Source organism: Cupressus sempervirens, chromosome 9 (genome assembly GCF_028749045.1).
Source record: "Cupressus sempervirens isolate cs-2001-9-10 chromosome 9, ASM2874904v1, whole genome shotgun sequence".
Lineage (NCBI taxonomy): Eukaryota > Viridiplantae > Streptophyta > Pinopsida > Cupressales > Cupressaceae > Cupressus > Cupressus sempervirens.
In genome coordinates this window covers 284,511,418-284,536,941 of record NC_143126.1, presented here as the reverse complement: position 1 = coordinate 284,536,941, position 25,524 = coordinate 284,511,418, and the positions used below count along the sequence as shown (strand labels likewise).

General features: G+C 35.4%; 1 protein-coding gene across 3 annotated transcripts in view; it reads left to right on the top strand.

The window, feature by feature from the left end:
• LOC149538548 (aminopeptidase M1-like) overlaps nt 1–25,524 on the top strand; it is a 207,870-nt gene that overhangs the window by 51,672 nt on the left and 130,674 nt on the right. For all 3 annotated transcript variants that reach the window (XM_089799854.1, XM_089799855.1, XM_089799856.1), the window contains 2 exons: nt 984–1,129; nt 1,464–1,566. In XM_089799854.1, coding sequence (XP_089655980.1) covers nt 984–1,129; nt 1,464–1,566 — 249 coding nt within the window. The remainder of the gene's footprint in view (nt 1–983; nt 1,130–1,463; nt 1,567–25,524) is intronic.

Sequence of the window (25,524 nt, the reverse complement as noted above, 5' to 3'; positions counted from 1 at the left end):
TTGCATATTGTATTTACATGCAAATAGGCACGTGGCCTTCAAAATGGAAGGCATATTTAAAATATCATGCAAAATTCACCCAACTAACTAGCTTTTGTGGAAAACAAGTTGTTTTATCAAGCCAATTGTGGTTTTGAGGGTCAAATACACATTGCATATTGAAGAAATATTAGATGTAATATGGAATTGGCCTCCAAAAGTGTGAAACATTAGAAAGGTTACTTGTTCTCTGATATGAAATTTTAAAAACAGTTTTTTAATGGAAATATTATTGCATAATTTCAAAGTCTGGAAATATCTTGTCTAATTGATACCTTTCATGTGAGGGGAATATATGTCCTAGTAATATGTTACCTGATTACAGAGAGGTGTTTTATGAATGTATTTCATTACCGTTACTCTACAACCCTTTTGACAAGATGACTCAGAAATCGTCATAGCAATCTGGCTGTCTAGCGCAGATATTATTTTACAACCTCATCTTTAATATGAAGATTCTTTTTCTGTCATAGTATTGTGTGAGAGTAAGACTCAATTAATGAAATGAGATTTGTATATCACTATATTGTGATTGGTGTCTTCTTTAAGTAATTTTCTGTTGTAATATATATCTGAGTAAACTTCAGTTAGTGGACTGAAACAAGATACTGTGTTAAGGTTCTTTTCTGGCTCATATTTGCTTTTTAGATGTCTTCCATTTTTTATTGTAAAAGGGACAATTTTAGTCACTTTATCTTCTTTATTGTCGGATGCAAGTGTTCAATGATTAGTAGTATTGCTTAAGACTAACATTTGCACTCTTACAGGGAGTTTTTGGATACTATAAATTATAATGATTTCTATAGATTTTTAAGATTTGACTTGCCACTACATATATGTCTACACTAATTTCGAGCTAGTTTAGCACGCAAAAAAAAAAAACAAGTGTGGGGCACTCTAAGTGATAAGCTATTATCTATGTATTATCTCTTGTACCTTTGCAGGTGGTATTTGCATCCAATATTGGTCTTGATGCAGAAGATGAAATTTTGGTGTTGGAATTTGAAGATGCATTGCCGCATGGTGAGGCAATCCTGGGCATTGAATTTCAGGGAACTTTAAATGACCAGTTGAAAGGTTTTTATCGGAGGTACAATGTTATAATCCTTTTTTAGGACAAGCATTTGCATAATTGGGTTTACTGAGATTTGCAAGGATGAAATCCAATCCATATAACAGTAACCTGTTATTCTCAATTAAATTCTGTGAAGCTAGGCTATCACCGATAAGCATTCGAATACAGTAGGCATTGAACCTGCAGACTGAACCGCCCGCATCTACATTAAATAAAATTTTCTGTTGACATTCCAATAAAACATGGCTCATAATAACTACACAATAGATTTGATCAGAACAGTTAATTACGGATGGTTCTCAGTCCCTTGAAACATGGTTAAACTGACTGGTTAATTTGCATGCTTCAGTACATATTTGATCAATGGTGAGAAAAGGAACATGGCAGTTACACAGTTTGAAGCAGCAGATGCTCGTAGATGTTTTCCGTGTTGGGATGAACCTGCTTGCAAGGTATGGTTTTGAAAGTTTACAAGTCATACTTTTCGTCAGATTACAATGCAACTATAATTAATTATTTTCGAGGACATTTTTATCAGTTTAGGTGAAATATAATTTGAACGTGTATACTGTTAAAGTAATGAGTTGTAAGGTTGTAAGGGTTCTCTATTCTGTTAGAATTTTTCTACCTGTGCTCAGCCTGGAAGTTAACATTAACATCGCCACATCAACATGGGGAATGCACATGGCAGAGCTTAAACAGGGATTACTGCATATATATGTTTTTCTCTGGACAAACTCTAGATTTTTGAACCAGAAGTGGGGGAAGTAATCTGCAATTAGGTGTTGCACTTTATTTATTTTAGTTAAAATGATTGAAATATAAAAGCATAACTGCAACTCTTTATGAGATTTTAAAGAATTGATTATTATTCAAAATCTACAAATGCATGTTTTCCCTTGATTAATTTGTAACTGAATTTATGAAATTTCACCCTTTGGTGGCCCACGAGAAAGGAAGACACATGTATTCTATCAACACTATAAAGTATTTTCTAAATTTGTTGATTTCCTCATGAGTAAAAGATCTCAAACAGCATTCCAAGGCAAATAAACTCATTTTCTTGATGCAACTTTGTCTTTGGCCAGCAAATCAGCAAAGTAGTCTAATTTTTTTGGTTTTTTCATTTTGGTTTTTTTGGTATCTTTTTGGAATATGAAGATTGCAGTGCTTGAAGTGTTATATAAATGAAAGAAATGAAATGACTTGCAAGAGTAGAACACACTGGAGAAAAAAAATTGATTTTCTATATACTTTTTAATTACAAAATCATACTTCAAAGACCTTATCAGGGCTGTATGGTTGAGGCTGAGAATGACCAGCAGCAAATTTGGAGATGACAAACTGATGAAATCTGGTCTGCAATTCTGATGATTTCTGATCTGAAATTCCCTGACAAAAACTTCTACTGCTCGACCCTTAACTCTCCAATTTTAATGGTGTTAGCTGGTGCTGTAGCTGCGTCTAGCTGCAGGGTGAAATGCATGATGTCTGAAGTGGTATAGGTAGACATAGATGCCTAATTACTGTTGTAAAATTATTTCCAGAGTTGCCAATCTGCACTGATAAATTATTTCTGCCCTGTCCAAGCTGATTTGATGGTGTTCACTAACAAGAATGATGTCAACCAGTCTCCTGGAGATGTATGGCTATTCTAGGAAGGAGAATCATCTCTTAAATCTTCAGTGATTCCTTTTGATCTGCAATTGTAACAGAAATAGCAATGAATATCTCTCTCAATAATATATACTCCAAGAATTGTTCCAAGTATGCCCAGATGAAGACCTCGTGTAGATCGTCCACAATTGTAAATTGGGGTTTCTTCTAATTTACTCTTTTTCAAGGGTTTTTGTCCCCAGAGAATCAGACCTGTTGCTACAATTAGCTCTCTCATAATCACAAATAATGAAAATAATAATGTGGAATGAATCCCCAACCTCTCTTTTACATTTATTTATTTCTTTCCAAGAGGATTGACCTGATTAGTGTTTTCAAATTTAATTTTAATAAATTTTATAAAATTTGCCCATCTCCTTATAAGGAGAGTATCCAATGCACCTTGGAAGAAGGTGAATGCGTATGGATGCTTGTTTTTGCAGTTATTGACCTTTACCTACATGAGCATTGGTTGCTACTAGGGTGAGACTTATACACTCCCGCGGTATCCCACAAACAAAATCATTTTGATGGATTTCGTGAGACAACTCATGAATGTTCAGGCATATCAATCAACTTAACACAAGTTTGGGGTTGGCATCTCTTTAAAACCGCTCTAGATTGGAAGATATGCATTGATCACCATTTGAAAGGAAAAGTGCATGTAGATAGAGCTGCAAGAGATCACACTCAAGAAGTTCAAATCCAGGATGCACTTTAACCTATTGAGGGACGGACAATAAAATCAAAAGAAGCTTCACATGTTCATCGCCTCAAGGACATTTGGATTGACCTGCGCATTGGGGACGATTTGAGAAAAATGGATTATATCAGGTTGACTCTAAAGCAGATTGTTGATTTCAATTTGACCCAAATTCTAGAGGATGTGGAGGATGGAAATGACATTCTTGATCCTGAGTATCATGAGTGACAAGTAGAGACTCTCCCTATTGCACCTGTTTATGGTCACCTAAGGAGTGCATCTATTTTTGATAGGTTCTAGTCCATCTTAGCCAATACCAATGCATGGCTAAAGAGAATGGGATAAAAACCATCAAAATCAAACCTGGAAAGGATTTTGGCATTGCTTGTCGAGTTGGGCATAGATGAGAGATCAGAGCTAAAGGTAAGGATGGTTCTTCATCATTAGCGGTTGTAGGGAACTGAAGCTCAAGATCAAGGTGGGCAAGGTCATGGTTAAATCATTAGAGGAGGCTGTGTTAGCAGAGAAGGAAGTTGTGTTAGCAGAGAAGGAAGTGGAAGTACAAGAAAGTATACAAGTTGAAGTTGGTGAGGATGAGTTACAAGAAGACCCTATTTCAATAGTATCTCGTGCTGAAGAAATAGAGGTGATTTCTATGATTCATGAATCAACACTAGTACCTAATGAGGCTCCTATGTCTCCTCTTGACACTGATGTAGACTCATTTTGTATAGTTTGTTTTCCTTTAGTGAATGATTCCATAATGCCAATTTCCTCAATTGTTCCTGCATCCATTCTTGAGGAGCAATATGGTAGTTTGGAGAATGTCTTCAAAGCATATTCCACATCCCCCAATTTATCAAATGTCTCCAAGACTCTTCTTGATACTTCATTTACACATTTTGATAAGTTCATGGCTGAATTTTCTCAAAGAAATCAAATGCTTGGAGGCATTTAGGTTGAGGGCACCACCCATTGTGACAAGTGTTTATCTTTTGTAGTGGCCACTACCTCCATTCCTACTTAGGATGATTCTTTCACCCAACTTCTTTGGGTCAGTGCAATCACCCTGAAGAGGAAGAAACAAGAAACCTCTCCGAAGACATGGATTTCAAGAAGCTCAGGAATACCAAAACTCCAAGGGAAAAAGAGAAAAAATAGTCTCATGGTTGATCGAAACAAGATAAAGTACATACAAAGCAGAGCCTCTTGTAGACAAACCTCAGGATGAGTTGCAACCATCTGACTGTAGGTTCACGAAACACAGGTTGGATACCAAAAGGACGCATAAGATATAGTGGCACAAGTTTCTCAGAGTAATGATCAATTATAGGCTAAGAAAAATCAACTAGAGAATAAGAATGTTGAGGTAATCCAAAAGATGACCAATTCATTGCAGCAGGTTAATCCCATTGCTTCTTCTCTTCTAGAAGAATCATTGAAGCCTGCCGAAAGGACTTGAGGAAAGGCAAAGGTAGTGGATGATTAAGTCAATCAGATGGAGGCTCATGGGAGACAAGCAATCAAAGATGCTTTTCGGGTGTTGAATTGGATGAAGTTCTCACATCATTCAATCAGGACCTAAAGGTTTTGGATGAGGACTTCAGTTTCTGGAAGAGAATGTAGAGTTTGATTTGGATGTATTGTTTGAGTATGGTGTCATTTCCTCTCACAAAACAATTTATGAGTATCAAAAGTTGTGGTTAACAAGGGTCAAGTGATTGAAGGGCTGATTACAGATGCGAAGACAACCATTGGTACCTTTAAAGAGAGAGAACACATGATCAACAGAGGTTGGGGAGCTAACATGTAGGATAATAATTGAGAGTAATGAGCTGATTCCAGAAGATGTTGCAATATCAAAGCTCATGAAAGTGGTTCACCTATTGTTTGGGGTGGATGAATTCGATCGTAGTACCATGAATAAACTTACACACTACAAGATTTCACTGGATCCTCTTCAGGCCAGACTTGAAGAGTGCGAGTACAGTCCTCAAAACAACGATTTTAGCATGAAAAACACGTGCACCAGACCCTGGAAAAGTGTAGGAGTCTATCTACAGATTCGAGGCTTCCATTGATTGTCTTTGTAGAAGATCCATAAGTGTTGCAGGCACTTAACCATTTTTTCATATTTTCTAGATTGATGTTTTGTTATTGACAGATTGCATGTAATTAGAGAGCAAGTTGTAAATTTAGATGTACTTTCACCTCTAAAGCTATTATATGTAATCAAATTGTAGGTCAAATACATTAGAACTTGTAATTTGAATAAGTCAAAGTTTGTTATAGAATAAGTCAAGGTTGTTATAATTCTCCCAACTCCTCACCTATATAAAGGAGTGAGTTTCATTGTAAAATCATCTTCTGTTTTATGCAAGTAGACTATGCTGAAATTTCTTGTGGATTGAAAACTTTGTTTTTCATTGTAGAAGGTTTCAAAGTGAGTAATAAAGAACAAGTTAGCCCAAACTTTGTTTTGTGAGACTTGTGAATGGTTTATGTATTCTTATGTTTCATAAATTATTCAAACTTTATTTCATTGAGTTGCTTTGTTTCTACTTTCATAATCTTTTGAGCAGTTGATTTGTGTCTTTTGTAGACTTTGTGCTGTAATGGAGGTGAGTTAATATAGTTTAGAGTGGCTTCTTAGATACTAGGAGCTGCGTGATTTTGAGCCTAAGTTTTAGTAATTGTAGAGAATTTAGTAGGTGTTGGGCTCAAGACTTTGAGCTTTCCCATGTATCCTAAGTTATTAATTTGTCTTCTAGAATAAGTGTGGGATACTTTGGGTTTCTGTGTTCCACACTAGGAAATGATTGGTATCTTCTTCGTTGTTCTTATGTGAATGTAGAAGCTATTGATATTATCGTAGCAACAAGTCTCTTGGTTAAATTTTAGTGCTGTTCAGAAGATATTTGTAAAATGATTCCTAAAAGAAACTGAATAGATTGTGAGAGCCACCCTTTTTTTTGTAAGTATTGATTAAGTCCTTGTTGGAGCCACCTTTGGTAAGAAGGGAACCTCCCCTATTGCTGAGAGGCGAGAGTAATCTCATGTGATGTCTAAAATCACAGTTTTGGAAGTTGTGGACATAATGGCTTACAAATTTTTTAGTTAACAACCTTCTTATTTTTTTAAATTCAACTCATGAAATATTTTAATATTTCTCAGTTTATTCCCTCAAAGTTTATGGATCCAAGCCCTGAAGCCTTTCTTGGGTCAATGCTTGCAAGGCACTCAGGGTCGCTAATCCCCACCTTATCTTGGGACAGAGCTCCATTGCTTGGAATTTATACAAGCCCCTCCTTGGTAACATTACAACCCTCAGCCAAATAGCAATAGGCTGAGTATCAATAAATATGTTTATATAATTCTGATTTAGTTATCAATACCATTTGTAATGTCCCTTGATTGGGTTTAGTCCAAATTAACACAGATTAGGGATCTTACTATCCATGATCATTACATTCACACTAACCTTATTATTATTTTAGTTTGAGAAGGATGCTTTGGATGCAATCAGATTGCTTGGACAGCAATCCTCAATAGACTCTCCCTCAAAGTTTACAAATCAAACCCTTAAGCCTTTCTTGGGATGATGCCCTAAAGGTCCTTTGGGTTGTTTATCCCCACCCTGTTTTGGAATCAACGTGTTGGCTGAAATTTACTTTAGCCTCTCACTGAATACATCTCTGTTCTTCTTCTCAAATACTAAATTTAATAACAAGTTTAGCATGCACATCTATGGGCACATATATATTAACTATGATTAGCTAGAGGTTCAGGTTTCAATACATACCTGATATGTATTTATATATTTATAAATACATGAATTGGTGCTTATTAAGATTGTCTGATTGTTCAAGGAATATATTTATTTATATCTCTATTCCCGTATACTGGTACTGCTTTTGAATATTTAATACAAAGCGCTATGAACATATTCATTAACTTCTTTGTCTTCAAAATTATCCATTGTTCGTTGCTTAATTCAACAAGATAGCTACCATGATAATATGGTCATTGCTGTCATTAATTTCCAATCACCAAACTTTTTTCATCCATACTTGAGCAATTATAATAATTAAACATGTATATCTTTTAATCTTCTTTTAACAAACCACTTTGGTTCCTTTCTTCACACCTTTTCAATAAGAATAATCATTATTCTTAATTTGTTTATGATTAACATTAATCTGATTGTCACTGCAGGGTAATGTTTACAATTATCCACCAGAAAACTGGTCTAGACTTAAATTATTATTCTTAGCTCAGAATAAAGGTTTGAATGTAATGCTCTGAAGAAATATATGCCAATCCCAATTCCTCAAAAAAATTGTTTTCTTGTTATGAGTATCTGAGGAATGATCCATGACAACTGCTAACCAATAACAAACATCCTCTTCTGCAATGGCACAAGTCATAGAATATACACAGAGAATTAACCAGTATGCTGGAATGATGTGATTCTTGTATAAAACACAATGTCTGCACCGTATTGAATTAAACTTAATATCGGGAAAACCTTCACTCCATTGTCAGAAATGATATGTAATGAACTTGGTAATCTTAGAAGCTTAAAGGTTATCTTTTTAAAATTTTGACAGTGCTCCTTCCTCATACCAGATGCAATTCTTGGCCTCTCTAAGATGCAAACAATAAGTAAAATCAGAATTATAAATTTTAAATTAGTATAAAAATCAGCAAGGAAAAGAATAACATTAAATTTAAAAATCAGCAACTTACCTCATTGTGCACCACCAGTTGTCATCAAGGATGCTTTGCCTCACCACTTTTCCTTCAATGTACTTAGGATTGGACCATCGTCCCCACTCTGGATTCACCACTATCAATTGGAGGGCCTCATGCACCTCAATCATTCTCTCCATCAAGATGAAGTATGTGCAATACCTATAGAGACAATTATAAATTAAAATAAAGTTAAGCATTAAACACATCACATGCAAGTTTGTAACAATTATAAATTAAAATAAACTTAAAGAAAAGTAAACTATAATTAAAATTGACATACCTTATCTCAGCTGGTTTGAGGAACTCCTTAGAGAAGGACCTGAATAGAGCAAGTGAAGTGTGGTGTTTGCATATAAACATTTGCACTTCTCTAGCTTCTAACACCATCTGTTTCACCCACTCAATCTTCCATATGTCCTCCAATGCATTGTTCAATGCATGAGCACAACAAGGAGTCCAAAAGATGTGCCTGTAACCACCCTCTACCATCAAACCAAATGATTTACACACATGTGCAAAATCTGTGATGACTTGTACTACATTAGTCGGCCCAACCTATTCTATGACATCCTTCAAAATGGTGATCTGAAACTCTGCATCCTCCCTCTTTCCTGAGAAATCTATGGCTTTCAAAAAATAAGAGCCAACAGGGGATGTGACAATGATATTAATGAGTGGCCAATGCCTAACATCACTCCACCCATCCATCACAATAGAGATGCCTGTCCTACCCAAGTATGCTTCATTCTTCAAACATCAAAGCAACCTTAGAGTACTCACTATTTAGGATGGTTGTATGTAGCTTATGCTCACCAGGGGGTACAAATGAGAGATTCATATTCAATATATCTTTCACCATTTGTTTAAATTAAGTGGAATGAGCTGCATTATATGTGATGCCATTAGCAACAACAAATGTACCAATGGATATCTCGCAAGCTTCCTTTTCTTTTCCATTAAACAAACTTTCCATCAAGCCCTTCACAACACTATCCATCTTCCTCTTCCATCTAGTCTTAGTAGGGCTGCCACTAGTACCAATGGAGGATGTCTTATGCCTAGATGATTGTGATTGAATAGAGGGTGATGTCGCTGTCAGCTTTTGCCCCTCCATTTCAGTCTCCAAGTGCAATCTTTGGCACTCTAATCCCTCCTCATCAATCAAGTCAGGACAAGCTTTGACTCCATGGCATGCAACAACTAAAAAGTGGGACTTCACCCTTGTATGGTGAAAGATTATAATTGAAAATATAAAATTGCAAGAAGATTGCAATTAAATTTCAGAACTACAATCTTGATATTAAAAACTTGAAAGGATAACTGCATAATCTTCAATATATAGAGATTTGATTTCGAAAACTAAGCTACATAAAGCAAAGCTTTAAAAACTAAAAAATTGGATAAAGACTGTTTTAAAACTATGCTAACATAAGAAAAATAAAGAATAGATAAGATAAACTAAAAATTGCTTTAATATCCATCCAACTCAGCTCCAACACAACAAGCATATCTTCAATCTCGCCCTGAATGATGAATGGAGGTGAGACCTAAATGCTGTCTAAAGGTTCGAAAACTATCTGTTGGAAAAGCCTTGGTAAATATATCTACAACTTGTTCAAATGAGGGACAAAATCACAACTCCACTTGTCCATCTTGAACCAAGTCACAAATGTAGTGATGACGGATCTCTATGTGTTTCGTTCTTGCATGAAACACTGGATTCTTTGTTATGGAAATAGTGCTGTTATTATCACATTAGATAGTGGTTGGATTTTCCAGAATCAAATGTAGATTTGTCAATATCCTTCTAATCCACATTGCTTGACAACTTGTCGGGGAAGCTGCCGTGTATTGTGCTCTTGCAGAAGGAATTGCCACTATTGCCTATTTCTTACTACTCCACGATACAACACCAGAGCCAAATGAAAAAAACATAACCAAATGTTGATTTCCTATCATCCACTGAACCAACCCAATCTGAATCTATATAACCAACTAGCTCAAAATTGTTAGTGCGAGAATACTAAATACCAAAATTTTATGTACCACTCACATACCTCAAAATTCTCTTAGTAGCTTGCCAATGTGACTCATGTGGATCTTGCATGAACCGAGAGATGAGGCTCACAACATACATAATATCACGCCTACTAGTTGTTAGGTATATGAGACTTCCCACCAAACTTCTATATCGAGTTGCATCAATTTTGGGACTAACATTTTCCTTGGTTAGTTTTTCGCCAAGTGCTATGGGGGTTGCAAATGCTTTGCATGCCGCAATTCCAAACTCCTTCAATAAATCAACAACATACTTTGATGTAGGAGCATCTTGCATCTCAAAATAAAATGGGGCATAATTTATTAAAAAAAAATTAAAAAAAAGAGGAGAAATTTTTTTTTAAAAAGAAAAATTGGAAGAGAGAGTGATGAAAATTAGAGTTAGAGGAAAACCATAGTTACATCGCCGTGGGGATGGGGGGACGGCGAAACAAGGGGACAAGTTTTTGGGATAGGGGGATAGAGGGCCTTCATTTGGGGACAGTGGGGGGATGTCAGCGGGGGACAGGTAGGGGTGTATATATATGCATATGGTACTTAAAATGCTAGTTATAAAAATATGTATTGCAATATAAGATATAAAGATGTAAAAAAATAAATAGTTGAACATTGCATTGAATTGGAACATCGAACATTAAACATAAATAGTTGAATTTGCAAATAGTTAGCATCGGGGTGTCCCCCATCCTCGGTGGAGGTGGAGGTGGCGGAATCTGGTGGTGTCGCTGGGGATGGAGTCCCCAAGTCCCCGGTGCATTGAAGTCTTTGGGACATGGGGAAAAAAGGGGGGATGTGTCCCCGTGTTACTATCCTGGAAAACAAATAAATAAATAAAAAATCTATATAAAAAATAAAAATAAAAAACTAAATGTAACTTGTAGCTTGAGTGTTTATTTAATGTAACTTCCTAGGGGCCGACTTGTGGATTGGTTTGGTATAAGTAGAGGTTCTTGTCTTGCCATTATGCATCATTCAACATGAAGGAAGTCAACTAGAGAGGAGTAGCTGAGAAGAGAGAAGTTGAGCAGAGCTAGTAGCTACAGCTTGGGAAACAAAAAGGTTGCTTGGTGGCTTGCGAGCACAAGTCTAGAATCTTCTTGGGGTTTCTACCAGATTGTGGATCTGGGCTAGCTAGGGTTTGGATCTTGCGAGATCTTACAAAATTATTATTGTAATTGATTATGTATTTGGCCGTAACCCGAAAGTCCTTATAATTGGGCATGTTGGATGTAAATCTTATGATTATATTATGAGAATTGACATTATTTTAGATCTAAATATCTGTGTTATTGTTTATCTTCCACTGTGTGGTTATTTGCTGGAGGCTAGGACATCTCCCTTGGGGATTATCCTGCCTTGCACTACGTCAAGTGGTATTAGAGTGGAGTTCGATCATGTGGTGGATTGTTCCTTCTGAAATCCGATATATCTTTGTTGTAAGGTGGAAGATTGTCATTCTGACTTACAATTGTAGAGGACTCACAGATGGATCCTGATATGGAGAGATGGTTGTGAAGATGGGTTGTTGATCTTGTTGAGTGGAAATTGGATCTGGTTGGAGATTTGTTGCAGAGGGTTTGCAAAGATCTTGGAAGATGGCTTCGAGAGGATTGGACCCTAAGGTGATTGTAAATCTTTGTGATGTGGTGGAGAAAAAGATTTCAGAGATGTCTACTCGGTTAGAAGCTAGATTGGCTGATCGATTTAAGGAAGGGATAGCTGAATTTTGTAGAGATTTATGGAGCTGGAGTCTACTGATCCGTAAGCGAGTTGTCTGGCTGGTTAGAAGACTTGTTTGAGAGAGAAGAGGGCTTGGCAAGGTTGAGGTGGAAGTTGGTTTTGTTGATCAGTTTGTGAAGTTTGATGCGAAACCTACAGAGCAACTTGTGGTTGTTGTTAAAGAGATTCCTAACCTTGTTGATGTCGAGATGGAACTTATTTTGATGACCAGTTGAATGGATCTGCCATGGAAATTGTAGAGCATCTCATTGTGGATGATGAGATTGCTGATTATGAGGATTTGCATATAGTTGTTGATATGGATCTACATTCATATGTTGTTGCTGAGATGATTGAGGATGTATTAGTTACTTTTGATATGGTTGATATGGATTTACACGTTGCTGCTGATGTGGATATCGTTTTGGATTCACATGTTGCTGGACATTCTTTTGTTGAGGATATGGATGTTGCTGTTGACATCGAGTTGGATTTACATGTTGCTGGTGTGGATTCACTAGTTGCTGATGTGGTTGAGGATCTACATGATACTACAGATCTATATGTTCTTGATTTGCTTGTGGTTGATTTAGCTGAGGATTTATATGTTGCTCTTATTGTGGATTTGAGCTTACATGTTGTTGACTTGGATTTCATGTTTGAAGATGTTATCATGGCTGGTTGTAATTAGTTGCTAAGATTGTTGGTGAAGTATTATGTTCAATTTATTCTTGGGAGTGAGCATGTTGATTGGGTTATTGAGATTCATTCGATTTTGATGTTTCAGTGGAGATTTCTTCTTCTTTGGGATGGATTGGAAACCTTTGGTGAAGATTAAGTTGGTTGGAGAAATTTCTTTTGGCATCAAAGGATGGGACATACTTATTTATCTACCTAGGGAGTCTAATGTAGGAGCATCTTGCATCTCAAAATAAAATGAGCCTTAATTTATAAAAAAAAGGAAAAAAAAAAATTAGAGGAGAAAGTGACGAAAATTAGAAGAAAATAAATTAAAAAATATAAAAAATATAAAAAGAATAAAATAAAAAATTAAATGTAACTTGTAGCTTGAGGGCTTTATTAAATGTAACTTCCTAGGGGCCGATTGGTTTGGTATAAGTAGAGGTTCTTGTCTTGCCATTATTCATCATTCAGCATGGAGGAAGTCAGCTAGAGAGGAGTAGTTGAGAAGAGAGAAGTTGAGCAGAGCTAGTAGCTGTGGCTTAGGAAAGTGGAAGGTTGCTTGGTGGCTTGCAAGCACAAGTTTATAATCTTCTCGGGGTTTCTACCAGATTGTGGATTTGGGCTGGCTAGGGTTTGGATCTTGTGAGATCTTGCAAAATTACTATTGTAATTGATTATGTATTTGGCCGTAACTTGGAAGACCTTACAGTTGGGCATCTTGGATTTAAATCTTATGATTATATTATGAGAAATGGCATTATTTTGGATCTAAATATTTGTGTTTTTGTTGATCTTCTGTTGTGTGCTTATTTGCTGGGGGCTAGGACATCTCCTTTGGGGATTCTCCTGCCTTGCACTGCGTCATACTTAGTTTGGGAAATAAATATACTTTTTGATGATTGTTGCATTTCCATGTCGAGAAAATAGTGCATGAGCCATAGATCTGACATTTCAAATTCTTGCTTCATCTATGCTTGAAACTTCTCCATGAGAGCTTTGCTATTACTAGGCATGAGGAGCTTGCTTTAACCCATAAAGGGATTTCTTCAATTTTTAGACCAAGTGTTCGTTTTTTGGAACTTCATAACCAATAGGTTGGTCCACATAAACTTCCTCATCTATGTAAACATTAAGGAATGCTGATTTTACATGTATTTGAAATATTGACCACTTATAGTGTTGCAATAGCTAATAGAATCTTAATTGTATCAAGTCTAGCCGAGGAGAAAAAGTTTCTGCATAATCAACTCCAGGAGTTTGAGCTAACCCCTTGGCAACCGGTCTTGCCTTGTGTTGTTCCACTGAACCATTTGGATGAGATTTGACTTTATAAATCCATTTTACACCAATCTCTTGCTTTCCTTTCGAAAGTGGAACTAATTACCAAGTATGATTCTTATGAATGGAATTCATCTCATCATTCAATAGCTTTAACCCATACGAGTTCTTTCACCGCTTCTTCATACATAGAGGGCTCAACTTTAAGTGAACTAAACAAAGCATAATTAACAATTGGATTTATATTGGTACTCCTCTAATAATTATCAACCAAACTTCGTACCTCTCTTGGAGGCAGTGATGAAGGTGAATCTTCACCTGATGAAGAACTAGGTGAGCTTGAAGGAGTGGAACTAGAGCTTAGACTTCCACTTGAGCTTGTTGGGAGACGAGGAACATTAATAACTTCCATGCATGCGATTATTGATGGATCTTGTGGCACATCCTTTTTCCATTGCCACACCCCCCCTCATCAAAAATCACATCCTGACTAACTATCCATTGCTTTGTCTCATGATTATAGAATCGGTAGCCTTTAGTTGCTATAAAGTAGCCCACAAAGAGACAAAGTTGGGATTTGGCATCCAACTTATTCCGCTTTTGAACAGGAATATGCACATATGCCAAGTATCCAAAGACTCAAAGATGAGCTACAGAAGGCTTGTGACCATTCCAAGTTTTGTTTGGAGTCATGTTTTGAACTTCTTTTATAGGACTGCAGTTTAAAATGTATTATGTAGTAGTTACCGCTTCTCTCCAAAAACTATTTGGAAGATTTTTGGTCTGCAACATACTTCAGGCTATTTCCATAATGATATGGTTCTTTCTTTCAGCAATACCATTCTGCTGAGGTGTATATGCAGCAATAAGTTGTCTTTGTATGCCATGCTGAAGACAAAAATCAGCAAACTCAGTAGAAGTAAACTCTCCCCCTCTATCAGTTTTGAGTATCTTGATAGAATACCCGCTTTGTTTTTCAGCCAGTGCCTTAAAATTTTTGAAGCATGCAAAGACTTCAGAGTTTTGCTTCAAAAAATAAACCCATGTGTGGCGTGAGTAATCATCAATGAATGTCAAAAAATAAAAGCTCTCACCCAATGATGACTCTTGCATGTCACCACATATGTTAGAATGCACAAGCACTAGAGGACATTTGGCTCTCCAAGATTTGCCCATTGGAAAACTCTCTCGATGATGCTTGCCAAGTGCACACACTGCACAAACTTCTTCGTTTGCCATGATTGGAGGAAGACCTCTCACCATATTTTTCTTATGCATCAAAGTTAGTCCTTGATAATGCAGATGACCACAACGTTGATGCCATAACCATGAATCATCTATGGTTGATTTTAATGCATGCAACTTATTAGAAATCAATTTGAGAGGAAACAATCTATTTGCTGTCATATAAGTCTTTGCTACAACATGACGATTATTAGATTTATCAAAATTTTTGCAGTCGCTATCTTCAAATACAACCTTATAATTATTTTCTAGAAGCTATCCTATACTCAAAAGACTATGTTGTAACTTTGGCACAAACAAAGTATTATGAATATGTGTAGTTTCCCCTTGCTTAGTCTTGACAGCAAGGGTGTACCTTTGCCCATTACACTAAATTCCTTATCATTTCCAAATTGAACTGTACTCCTCATTGAATCATCTAATTTGACAAAGAAATCAGATTTACCCGTCATGTGATTTGAGCAACCACTGTCAAAAACCAAACATCTTCTTGGTGTTCTTTTGCCAAATAGCATGCAAAGAATGTAGAATTCTTTGTGTCAGAAGATTCTTCTACATAACTAGCTCTTGACTTATTCAAGTCAGGTTTCTTCTTTCTGCATTCAGATTCTTTTTGCATTCAGAATCATAGTGCCCCAATTTGTGCCCCAATCTGTCACAATATCTGCACTAAATACTCTTATCAACAGAATTTCGTCCTCTTCCTCTATTATTTCCTCTTCCTCTACCTCTTCCTCTATTATTACCAGAAGATTCACCTTGAAATTTTGGAGTACCAGAAGGAGGAGATTTATATTTTTCCTCAAAATTCATATAGGACTGGAAAGCTTGCACAAAACTTTCCATAGAACACTGCATGCACTTCTCATGAGACTGCAACTAACCAATTAACTCTGCAACTTTGAAAGTAGTTAGATCCTTACTTTCTTCAATAGCAATTACTACTGGATCAAATTTAGGAGGAAGATACCTCAAAATTTTTTCTACAATTTTCTGATTTGATTTAACTTCACCTTGAGTCCTAAGCTGATTCATAAAACCTTGAGTCCTAGAAGTCAATTCATGAATAGACTCAGATTCCTTCATCTTCAAATTTTCAAATTCTCTTCGAATAGTTTAAAGTCTTACCAATTTGATTTTGTTTGTACCTTGGTATGTAGTTTGTAGAGTCTCCCATGCATCTTTTGATTTTGTCAAACTGGCGATTTGGGGAAAAATTGAAACATCCAAGACAGATTGAATGGTGAAAAAAGCTTTGTTATGCTTCTTTATATCTTCTTTCAGCTGGGTTTTCTAGTTGTGGTGTCCATGTATTGAATGCATTCTGATCTACAGTTTCTATGTATCCTCCTTCCACAAACTCCCAGAGTTCTTGGGATAAAATTAGGGTCTTCATTTTGATACTCTAGTAATCATAGTTTTCTTCAGTAAATAATGGAAGCTGAAATGCTAAACCCTTTCCATTAGCCATCTAGAGATCATTGTTGTCTGCACAATTGAAAAAACTTGCAACATGCTCTGATACCAAATGAAAGATTATAAATGAAAATATGAAATTGCAAGAAGATTGTAATTAAATTTCAGAACTACAATCTTGATATAAAAAACTTGAAAGAATAACTACACACTCTCCAATATATAAAGATTTGATTCCTTAAACTAAACTACATAAAGCAAAAATTTAAAAACTAAAAAACAGGGTAAAGACTGTTTTAAAACAATGCTAAAATAAGAAAAACAAAGCATAGATAAGATAAACTAAAAATTGCTTTAATATCCGTCCAACTCAGCTCCAGCACAACAAACATATCTTCATATAGCTGCCACTAAAATCATCATGAAAAACATGACAATCCCATACCTAGTCCCACTTGTATTCTTTTTATCTTGTGGCCTAGTTGTGACAAATTGTAGAAGATGTTTTTTCCTATTGAAATGACCCTTTGCATAATCCTTCGGGATGGTGGAATGACATTTAAACAAATCAGTATAGGATCAGCTTTTTTCCTAGTCCCACCACTAACAACATCATCCCCAACCTTATATTCCTTGTCACTACCTTTTCCGCTAGTACTTCCATTGCTGCTCATTGTGTTTTGTTTTGAGATTTTTAATATGCAATGGAAATATGAGATGAAACAATGAAAACAAAAATTCCGACTCTTTCAAGCTGCAATTTTATTTAAAAAAATAGAAAATGGAAGCATAAAGATTTTCATATTTACTTGGTACACAATAGAGGAAGCCCAAACTCCTGCACAAGCTCTTGGAATCAAGCAAATCACCTCCTTTTCTTGCAAAATGAAAACCCTAGCTACTGCTATAAACTCAATCTTCACATACAAACCAAAACAATTGTCAACAATGGCATAATGTGGTCCTTTTTGCCCTTTTAGGGATGTGGGGAGGTGGGGCTCACTAGGCAGCCAAGTCAAAGCAAAAAAACCAAATATTAAATTTTTTTTTTTTGTTGCTGTCCAAATGGAGATAGACGATTGTCCCCGAGACGATCGAGGGATGGTCGTACGTGCCCCTTTTTTGTCTCTGCTGTTCCCGAGTTTCCGGGATGTCTTGCCAACATTTTGGCAAAGTGGGTACGACAAGGGGACGTCTTGTACTCGTACCCCTATCCTTGGGATGTCCCCGTTTTGGAAACTTGGTGTTTTTTGTGGGGGGATGCGTCTCCAGGGAATGTAGTATAATATCTCTTCGGATTGGATATGATATTCCTCCTGTATTTTCTCTTTTACCTTGTAGAATGGGAGGACCATGCTCTGATACCACTTGTAATGTCCCCTTTTGGCACCTTAATTAGTTTGATATATTAATATAACTGTAATGCCTACTCGTACTTGACTTTTTTGATTTATTTTGACCGTATTCTTTTAGGCCTGTTATATTATTATGTTTTATGATTAGTAGTACTGGATCACCTGAATTGATTAATTGTATCTCATAGTTAGTTAATAGATGTGTTGAGTTACTTTAGTACTAGTTATTTCAGTTATTTCATGATTGTTTCGATGATGATAAATATGTTCACTTAGTGACGTTCAATTATGTTAGTGAAACGAATGATTTTTATGCGGTTTCTATGTAATGGACACCCCCAAAAGCTGAACCAACTACTAAAATTATATTAATTCTAAAAATGCTGCAATCAAGTACAAAGAGATGTATTCCAAAGGCCAATCCCTAAGGAAATGACGTCTAAAATGTTACAACAGAGAATGAACGTCCCCTATTGCCAAAAAAGAGTGTGATTCACACATCCAAGCTCTTATCAAATGCAAGTTATAATCATCTGATACAATAATCCGATGATCAGCAATGAGACTTTCACCCCTATTTATCCTTTTCTTCATCCTTCTAGAAGGAATTAAAACATTAATTAATTGCAAGAGCTAGAAGCTTCCTCCTTCCAATAATTAATGTGTTTTCTAGAAATTTCTCCCTGGCAATAATTAATTAAATCACGAGAGCCTTCCGTGCTTCCAATAATTAATACATACCCTAGAAGCTACTCCCTTGTAATTAATAATTAAATTAATTAAATACAAAGTCACCTTTTAATTTTAATTGAATGACTTTATAAGAAATTAATTTAATTTCTTCTTATCCTCTACTTAGACTTTGGAGAATGTGAATGCCAAAAGATGGGATCATTACAAATCTGCCCTCCTTGAAATTGCTTGTCCTCAAGCAATCTGGCAATACAATGAACTCCAACCTCCACCTGGATCCCAATTGAAGTAGTATGTGACATCCTTGTGGACATTAAACCAACTACAAATCAGCATCATCAGGACCAACCACATGTGGTGCAAGTTAGCTCCCAAAACTTGTGCTAATGAAGTATAAGTCTCGATGTCACCAGAAGGCGGCTCCATAGAAGATCTATGAAACCTCTTCCTCCCAACTGCTGCAACACAAAATTGAATCTTTGTAGATGGTGAAAACTGAGCCCAACTCCACTTAGACGAATGATCAGCCTCAAACATCAAATTGTCATAAGACAATGTTGTATCCATGTTGAACATAGTACTATCCCAAGAGTGAACATTAACACTTTGTTGATCGATAGTATAAAATGACTCTATCACTATATTGCTCACCTCATTAGCAATAACAAGTGTACTATCATCAGAGCACACATCTACAACCGCATGCTTACTGCCAAACTCCTCATTGGATGGTTCAACTGACATAGAAGTGGTTGTTGATATGACAGTTCCCTTGCATTCTCCTAATTCCACTATTGCTACATCATCATCCCTTGACAAGGCTTCATATGCGGTCTCCTGACTTTGCACGTATGTCTTTACTGACTCTGTCGAAATGCCCACATCACCAACATCATAGTTGGCTGGCTCTATACGCGTCTCGATCCCACTTGAGGAATCAACTACCTTCTGCTCTGGAGCAACATACAAATCATCAATGTTGATGCCCATCTGTCTAGCCATAAGCTGCAACATCATATCCATTCGCCTATTTTGCTTCCGTTGCATGCTATTCTGTTCCTGTTGCATACGTTGCCCCTTCTCTAATGTACCCAATAACTGTCTGAACATCACATCTTGATCTGGATTACTATACATTCGTCTAAAATGTTACAACAGAGAATGAACGTCCCCTATTGCCAAAAAAGAGTGTGATTCACACATCCAAGCTCTTATCAAATGCAAGTTATAATCATCCGATACAATAATCCAATGATTAGCAATGAGACTTTCACCCCTATTTATCCTTTTCTTCATCCTTCTAGAAGGAACTAAAACATTAATTAATTGCAAGAGCTAGAAGCTTCCTCCTTCCAATAATTAATTTGTTCTCTAGAAATTTCTCCCTGGCAATAATTACTTAAAACACGAGAGACTTCCGTGCTTCCAATAATTAATACATACCCTAGAAGCTACTCCCTTGTAATTAATAATTAAATTAATTAAATAGAAAGTCACATTTTAATTTTAATTGAATGACTTTATAAGAAATTAATTTAATTTCTTCTTATCCTCTACTTAGACTTTGGAGAATGTGAAGGCCAAAAGATGAGATCATTACATTCTATGGATATTGATCCCACACTTGCATGTGTATGGTGTGTGTGTGTATGTTTTGTTCATGTTTGACGTTTCTGATGTGGTTAAGGAAGGGAGTCGTAGTCACCTACTAGTCGGGATCTACACGATGTACCACTACCTGCCATTGCTTGTTTAGTTTAAAATATTGTGTTTGTACATGCGTGAATTTTATGCAGATTGCAAATTGCAAGTACCGGGTATTGACTTCCCTGAATTGCCAAGATGAGCGTATCCTATCGTAGTATTTCAATGGTATAAGTGGGGAGATAACTCTTAAGTCCAAATCCTAAACCCTAAGCCAATTGTTTTAGAAAATAGGACAAGTATCTGAGTTAGTGTAATGTCTCTGTTTTGGAGGTAATTTGATTTAATTAATTTAATTAATTAAGTTGTCCAAAATAATGAATATTTTATGAGGATGACTAATTAATTATTTTAATTAAATAAATAAGTAGTATTAAGTTAATTATTTATAAAGTTATTAAATAAATAAATATTAAATGGTAACTTTATATTTAATTAATTTAATAAAGTGACTTGAATTATAAAATATCTTATAAAGTCACTTAATAAATAATATAATGTTCTAGAAGTTTCTGGAGAAAGTGGAGAAAAAAGAATAAATAAGCATCCTGGGCTTCATTCTCACCAGGTAGATTTGTTGTTGTTGATGTTGATGTTTGATGGTTGTGGGGCCTAGGGTTTTTGCAGTTGTCTTTGGCCATTGAGAACGAAAACTCTCGATTGGTGAGCAATTTTGAGGGTGTGAAATATCACTTGAATTATTGCAAAGTTGAGGAAGTTGCTTCAAACTTTCTACTTGTACTCCAAAGCAAAATTTTATGGCCCTTTGCCAAATTTTGGTGGTATTGATTTGAGGAAATCTATTGCAGATTTTGGAGGCATTTTGGAGCTTTGGAATTTCATCATTGGATCGATTTCATTTATTGCATATTGCTATTATAGTTACCAGTCTTTTTCTGATTTTAATTGAGGACAATTTTGCATATCATATTCAGGTTTTTGCTTGTATGACCTCATTCGGGTATTGCTTCTTTGTGGGTATTTGAGCATTCATCTTGGGAGAGCTTGGCAATTGTTTTGGCGTATTTTTGAGTAGCTATCAGGTTGCTGGTAAATAATTTCAATGGTCTGATATACTATAGAAAGGGCACCATTGGCAAGATGTTTTTGGTTCATAACTCATCATTGAAGCATCCTATGATTCTGGGTATTGTTGCATCCTATGGTTCTGGGTATTGTTGCATTCAATTGCTATCGCCGAGACAATCATTGCAAGGACAAATTCGAGGAGCTTAGAGTTTGCATTTATTTATCTTAAGTTTTACCAGGCAAGAATAGGGGCAACACTTCAAGGGGGTCGATTTCTGCATTTGGAGGGGTCTTCATCAACAAGTGTTAAAATCAAGTCTCCAACTCTTCTACAATTTGTGTACCAGGTTTCTCAAGTCAATTGTTGCACATATATTGCATTTTAGATTTCATACTAAGGCTGCATTTGTACTCAGAAAATTATATAGTTTGCATATGTTGTAATGCCAAGAGTCTTGGCCATTTCATACTAGCATTGTAGTTGACATTATATGTGCAATAAAGGAGACATAAGTTGTTGGTCTGATATAGTTGTAATTGAATATGTTTTTATCATTCATGATCAGCTTATTAGTTTGCATGCCAATTGTTTGACAAAATGTCAACTAACTATAAGATAATGTTATAATTTTGTATACCAAGTGTTTGTATTAATGTCACTTGGCTGTAAGTGCATCAATGCTATCTTAGGTTGCATCCAAAGTGTTTGTCATAATTACTAGTTGCTGTAGTTGCATATTGCAAGTAGTGTCAGTCACATATATGCATTGAATATTGTCAAAATAAGTTGCATATTCATATTAGGTCATTGTTTAGTCAATTTTGAGTCTTCTTGCAAGCATTCTTATTGATGCTAATTGAAGAAAAGAGTCATTAAAACAAACTGAAATGTTATATCAGTCATATGACCCTTGTATGTGAAATGTTTGACAAAATTTCCAAGGCCAAAAATCAAAAGTTTTCAATCAGATTTGAGCAGGGTCATTACAGTTAGTTTCACCTTTCCGAATTCATCAAATGACGTGAATTCATAATTTTAACCCTGGAGTTTGATTATGTTCTTTATTTTCAGTTGAGCTGTCATTTTTGGTGTTGTGGGTTTGTGATGATTTTCTATTATTATTAAATCAAGTTAAAAGATAATTTAATGATTTAATTTAATGAAAATTTAATAAAGGAATTTGATATTTAATTATATTTAATTAATTGAGAAATTAATTAAATAAAAGAATTAAATTTAGAGATTTTATTAAAGTTCTATTTTGACGTATTTATATTAATTTAATTTAATAATAATTTATTTAAGAGTTTTATTTTAATAATAAACTCTAAATAATATTATTAGTTGAATGAATAAATATATTATTAAAGCGTCTCGTGATTTAATAAGAGAGAGAAAACATAATTTAATAAAGTTTATTTTAATTAAATTGCATAAAGCTTATGCATGAAATTAAAATATAATAAATCAATGAAAGAGAGAAAGCTAATTAATTTAATAAAGATATTTTAAATTGCAAAAAACGTGCATGGAAATGTAAAAGATAATTAAATATTAAAATATCATGATCATTTAGTTCCCTTTGGGGGATTGTGTGAAAAATCAACTATTGTAGTCACTGATTATTAATCTCCTATTGTAAACAATTATTAAACTGCTGAAAATAAATTCACATCTTAATATTGAAAAATAACACAATTGCAACTTCACTTATAAAATACGGAAAGAAATGCGCAAGATAATGAACACAATAGTTTCGGACAAATTGTCCCTGGAAAAACCCCTAAGGGAAAACCAGTTCTACAGATGAGGAATTATATTAAACTTAAGCAAATCAAGAGATACAAAATTCTTTGCCTCTCATTGGCAGAATTCCGACAACCTCCTAATTTCTCTCGCTGATATTTCCCGCTGCTATTCCCACACTAACACTGCGCCCTTGCTAACAGTGCAAGACTGTTTGCTAACACTGCAAACTTACAAACTCATTTGCTAGCACTGCAAATGTTTCTCCAAACTTCTTATTCTCCAAATGCCCCCTAGATCCCCTTTTATACTACTCTCGTTGGTAAACCAACGACCAAGATCGGTTTACAATTGACGGCTGAGATATAAAACAACTTACCAACCCTAACAAAATTGGTTTCTAGTTGCTTCTAAAAGAAGTCAATTATTTAATAAATAATTGTTCTTACTCTAATCAATTTGTTAGCAAAAACAATTATATACTAAATAATAGCATATGGACAAACAACTGTCCAACCTACCAAAACTGACACTCCCTCTTAGCGAGGAAACTGTTCTCCATGACACCCAACTTATCTCTGAAGAAGATGAATTTTGTCTTCCCTAATGCCCTAGTCAGAATGTCTGCTACCTGCTTCTCCGTAGGTATGTACTATAGCTGAACAACTCTCCGTTGTACACAATCTCTGATGAAGTGATATCTGATATCTATATGTTTAGACCTATCATGAAACACTAGATTCTCAGACAATTTGATTCAACTCTGATTATCACAATGTACCATAGTAGTGTCAACCTTCTGACCAAACAAAGCTACTAACAACTCCGAAGCCATATAGCTTCACATGTCGCCATGCTAGCTGCTGTTTATTCTGCTTCTGCTGAACTCAGATCACAGATTTGTGCTTCCTACTGAACCAAGAAACAACTCCTGATCCCAAGCTAAAACAACACTTTGAAGTGCTCCTTTTGTCTGTTGTACTTCCTGCCCAATCTGAGTCAGTATAGCCTATCAACATGATACCTTTACCTCGAAAATATCTGATCCCATACTTAGCTATACTACGCAAGTAGCGCAATACATGCTTCGCCGCTATCCAATGCATTCTCTTTGGTTCAACCATGAACTGACTAAGAGAGTTAATTACAAATGCTATATCTTGCCTAGTGTTGACCAAATACATAAGCGAACCAATCAACTGTCTGTATAAAGTGGGATCTATATCCTTCTCCCTTGATGTATCTACCTTCCTCCAATTTGTGATCATGGGTTTAGACATGGCTTTGCAATCCTCCATCCCAAATTTCTTCAAGATTTCAATGCAGTATTTCCCTTGACCAAGGAAAATCTCCCCATCTGTCTCCCACACTTCCATGCCTAGAAAGTAGTGCATAACTCTCAAATCCTTCATCTCGAACTCTTTTGCAAGGTTCCTCTTGAGTCCACTATGAGCCCTAGTGAACAAAAATGTATCATTTCAACACTCTAAAAAAGTAAACTTATTATGACAGCTTTTAAACTTTATGTTAATGTGGGGATGTTTAATTTTAATATAAACACTAAGTATTAAATTATTAACTGTAAGGATTTGGAAGAAACTGCAAACTCAGGTATTACTTGTTGCTGACCTAATTTATAAATATAACCATAACACCGCTTAACAAACTATAATCTTAAAATATATAATGGTGATTTAATTTTCTATCTCAGCCCCTTGTTTCAAAATTCCTACACAAATGATCCACTCTTTGCATGGAAAGGTCGGATTTTGACTTGGACATTTAACATTCTTAAAGCTATCATAAACCTTTCTAAAAGGATGTAATATGTTCCATGCTATCTAATTCTTCCATTACATATTATAATGAACTTTGTCTTTAGTATTGTTATGTATAGACAAAAAAATGGCTTTATGATGCACATAAAACTATTTTTATTATTGTCTACATTAATTACTATTTTTTTGTTCTACATGAACTGAATTTGTGTCAAAATCATCATATTTTCATACCTTGTATTAATTTAAGAAGTTATATTTAATGATATGGACTTTGAGCATTGTTCAGTAAATACAATGCACTGATGCTTCTATTATAAATCGTAATCGTGCTGTTTAATAGTTTGGCAAATCAGGTAAGAACTATTTTATTTTCCATGTGACTTAACTTTTTTTGGAATATTTGTCAAATAATATTGTGATATATCAAACAAGAAAAGAGACTTTTAAAGAGCTTAAAAGTTCAAAAGCCAAAGCTGAGTTCCTCAGAGGGACATTTTAATTTGCATGTTTAATTGGATTCCTTTTCTCAGCAGTATCAATATGACTTCCTAGTTTAACATAAACCACAATAATATAGTTTTGCTCAT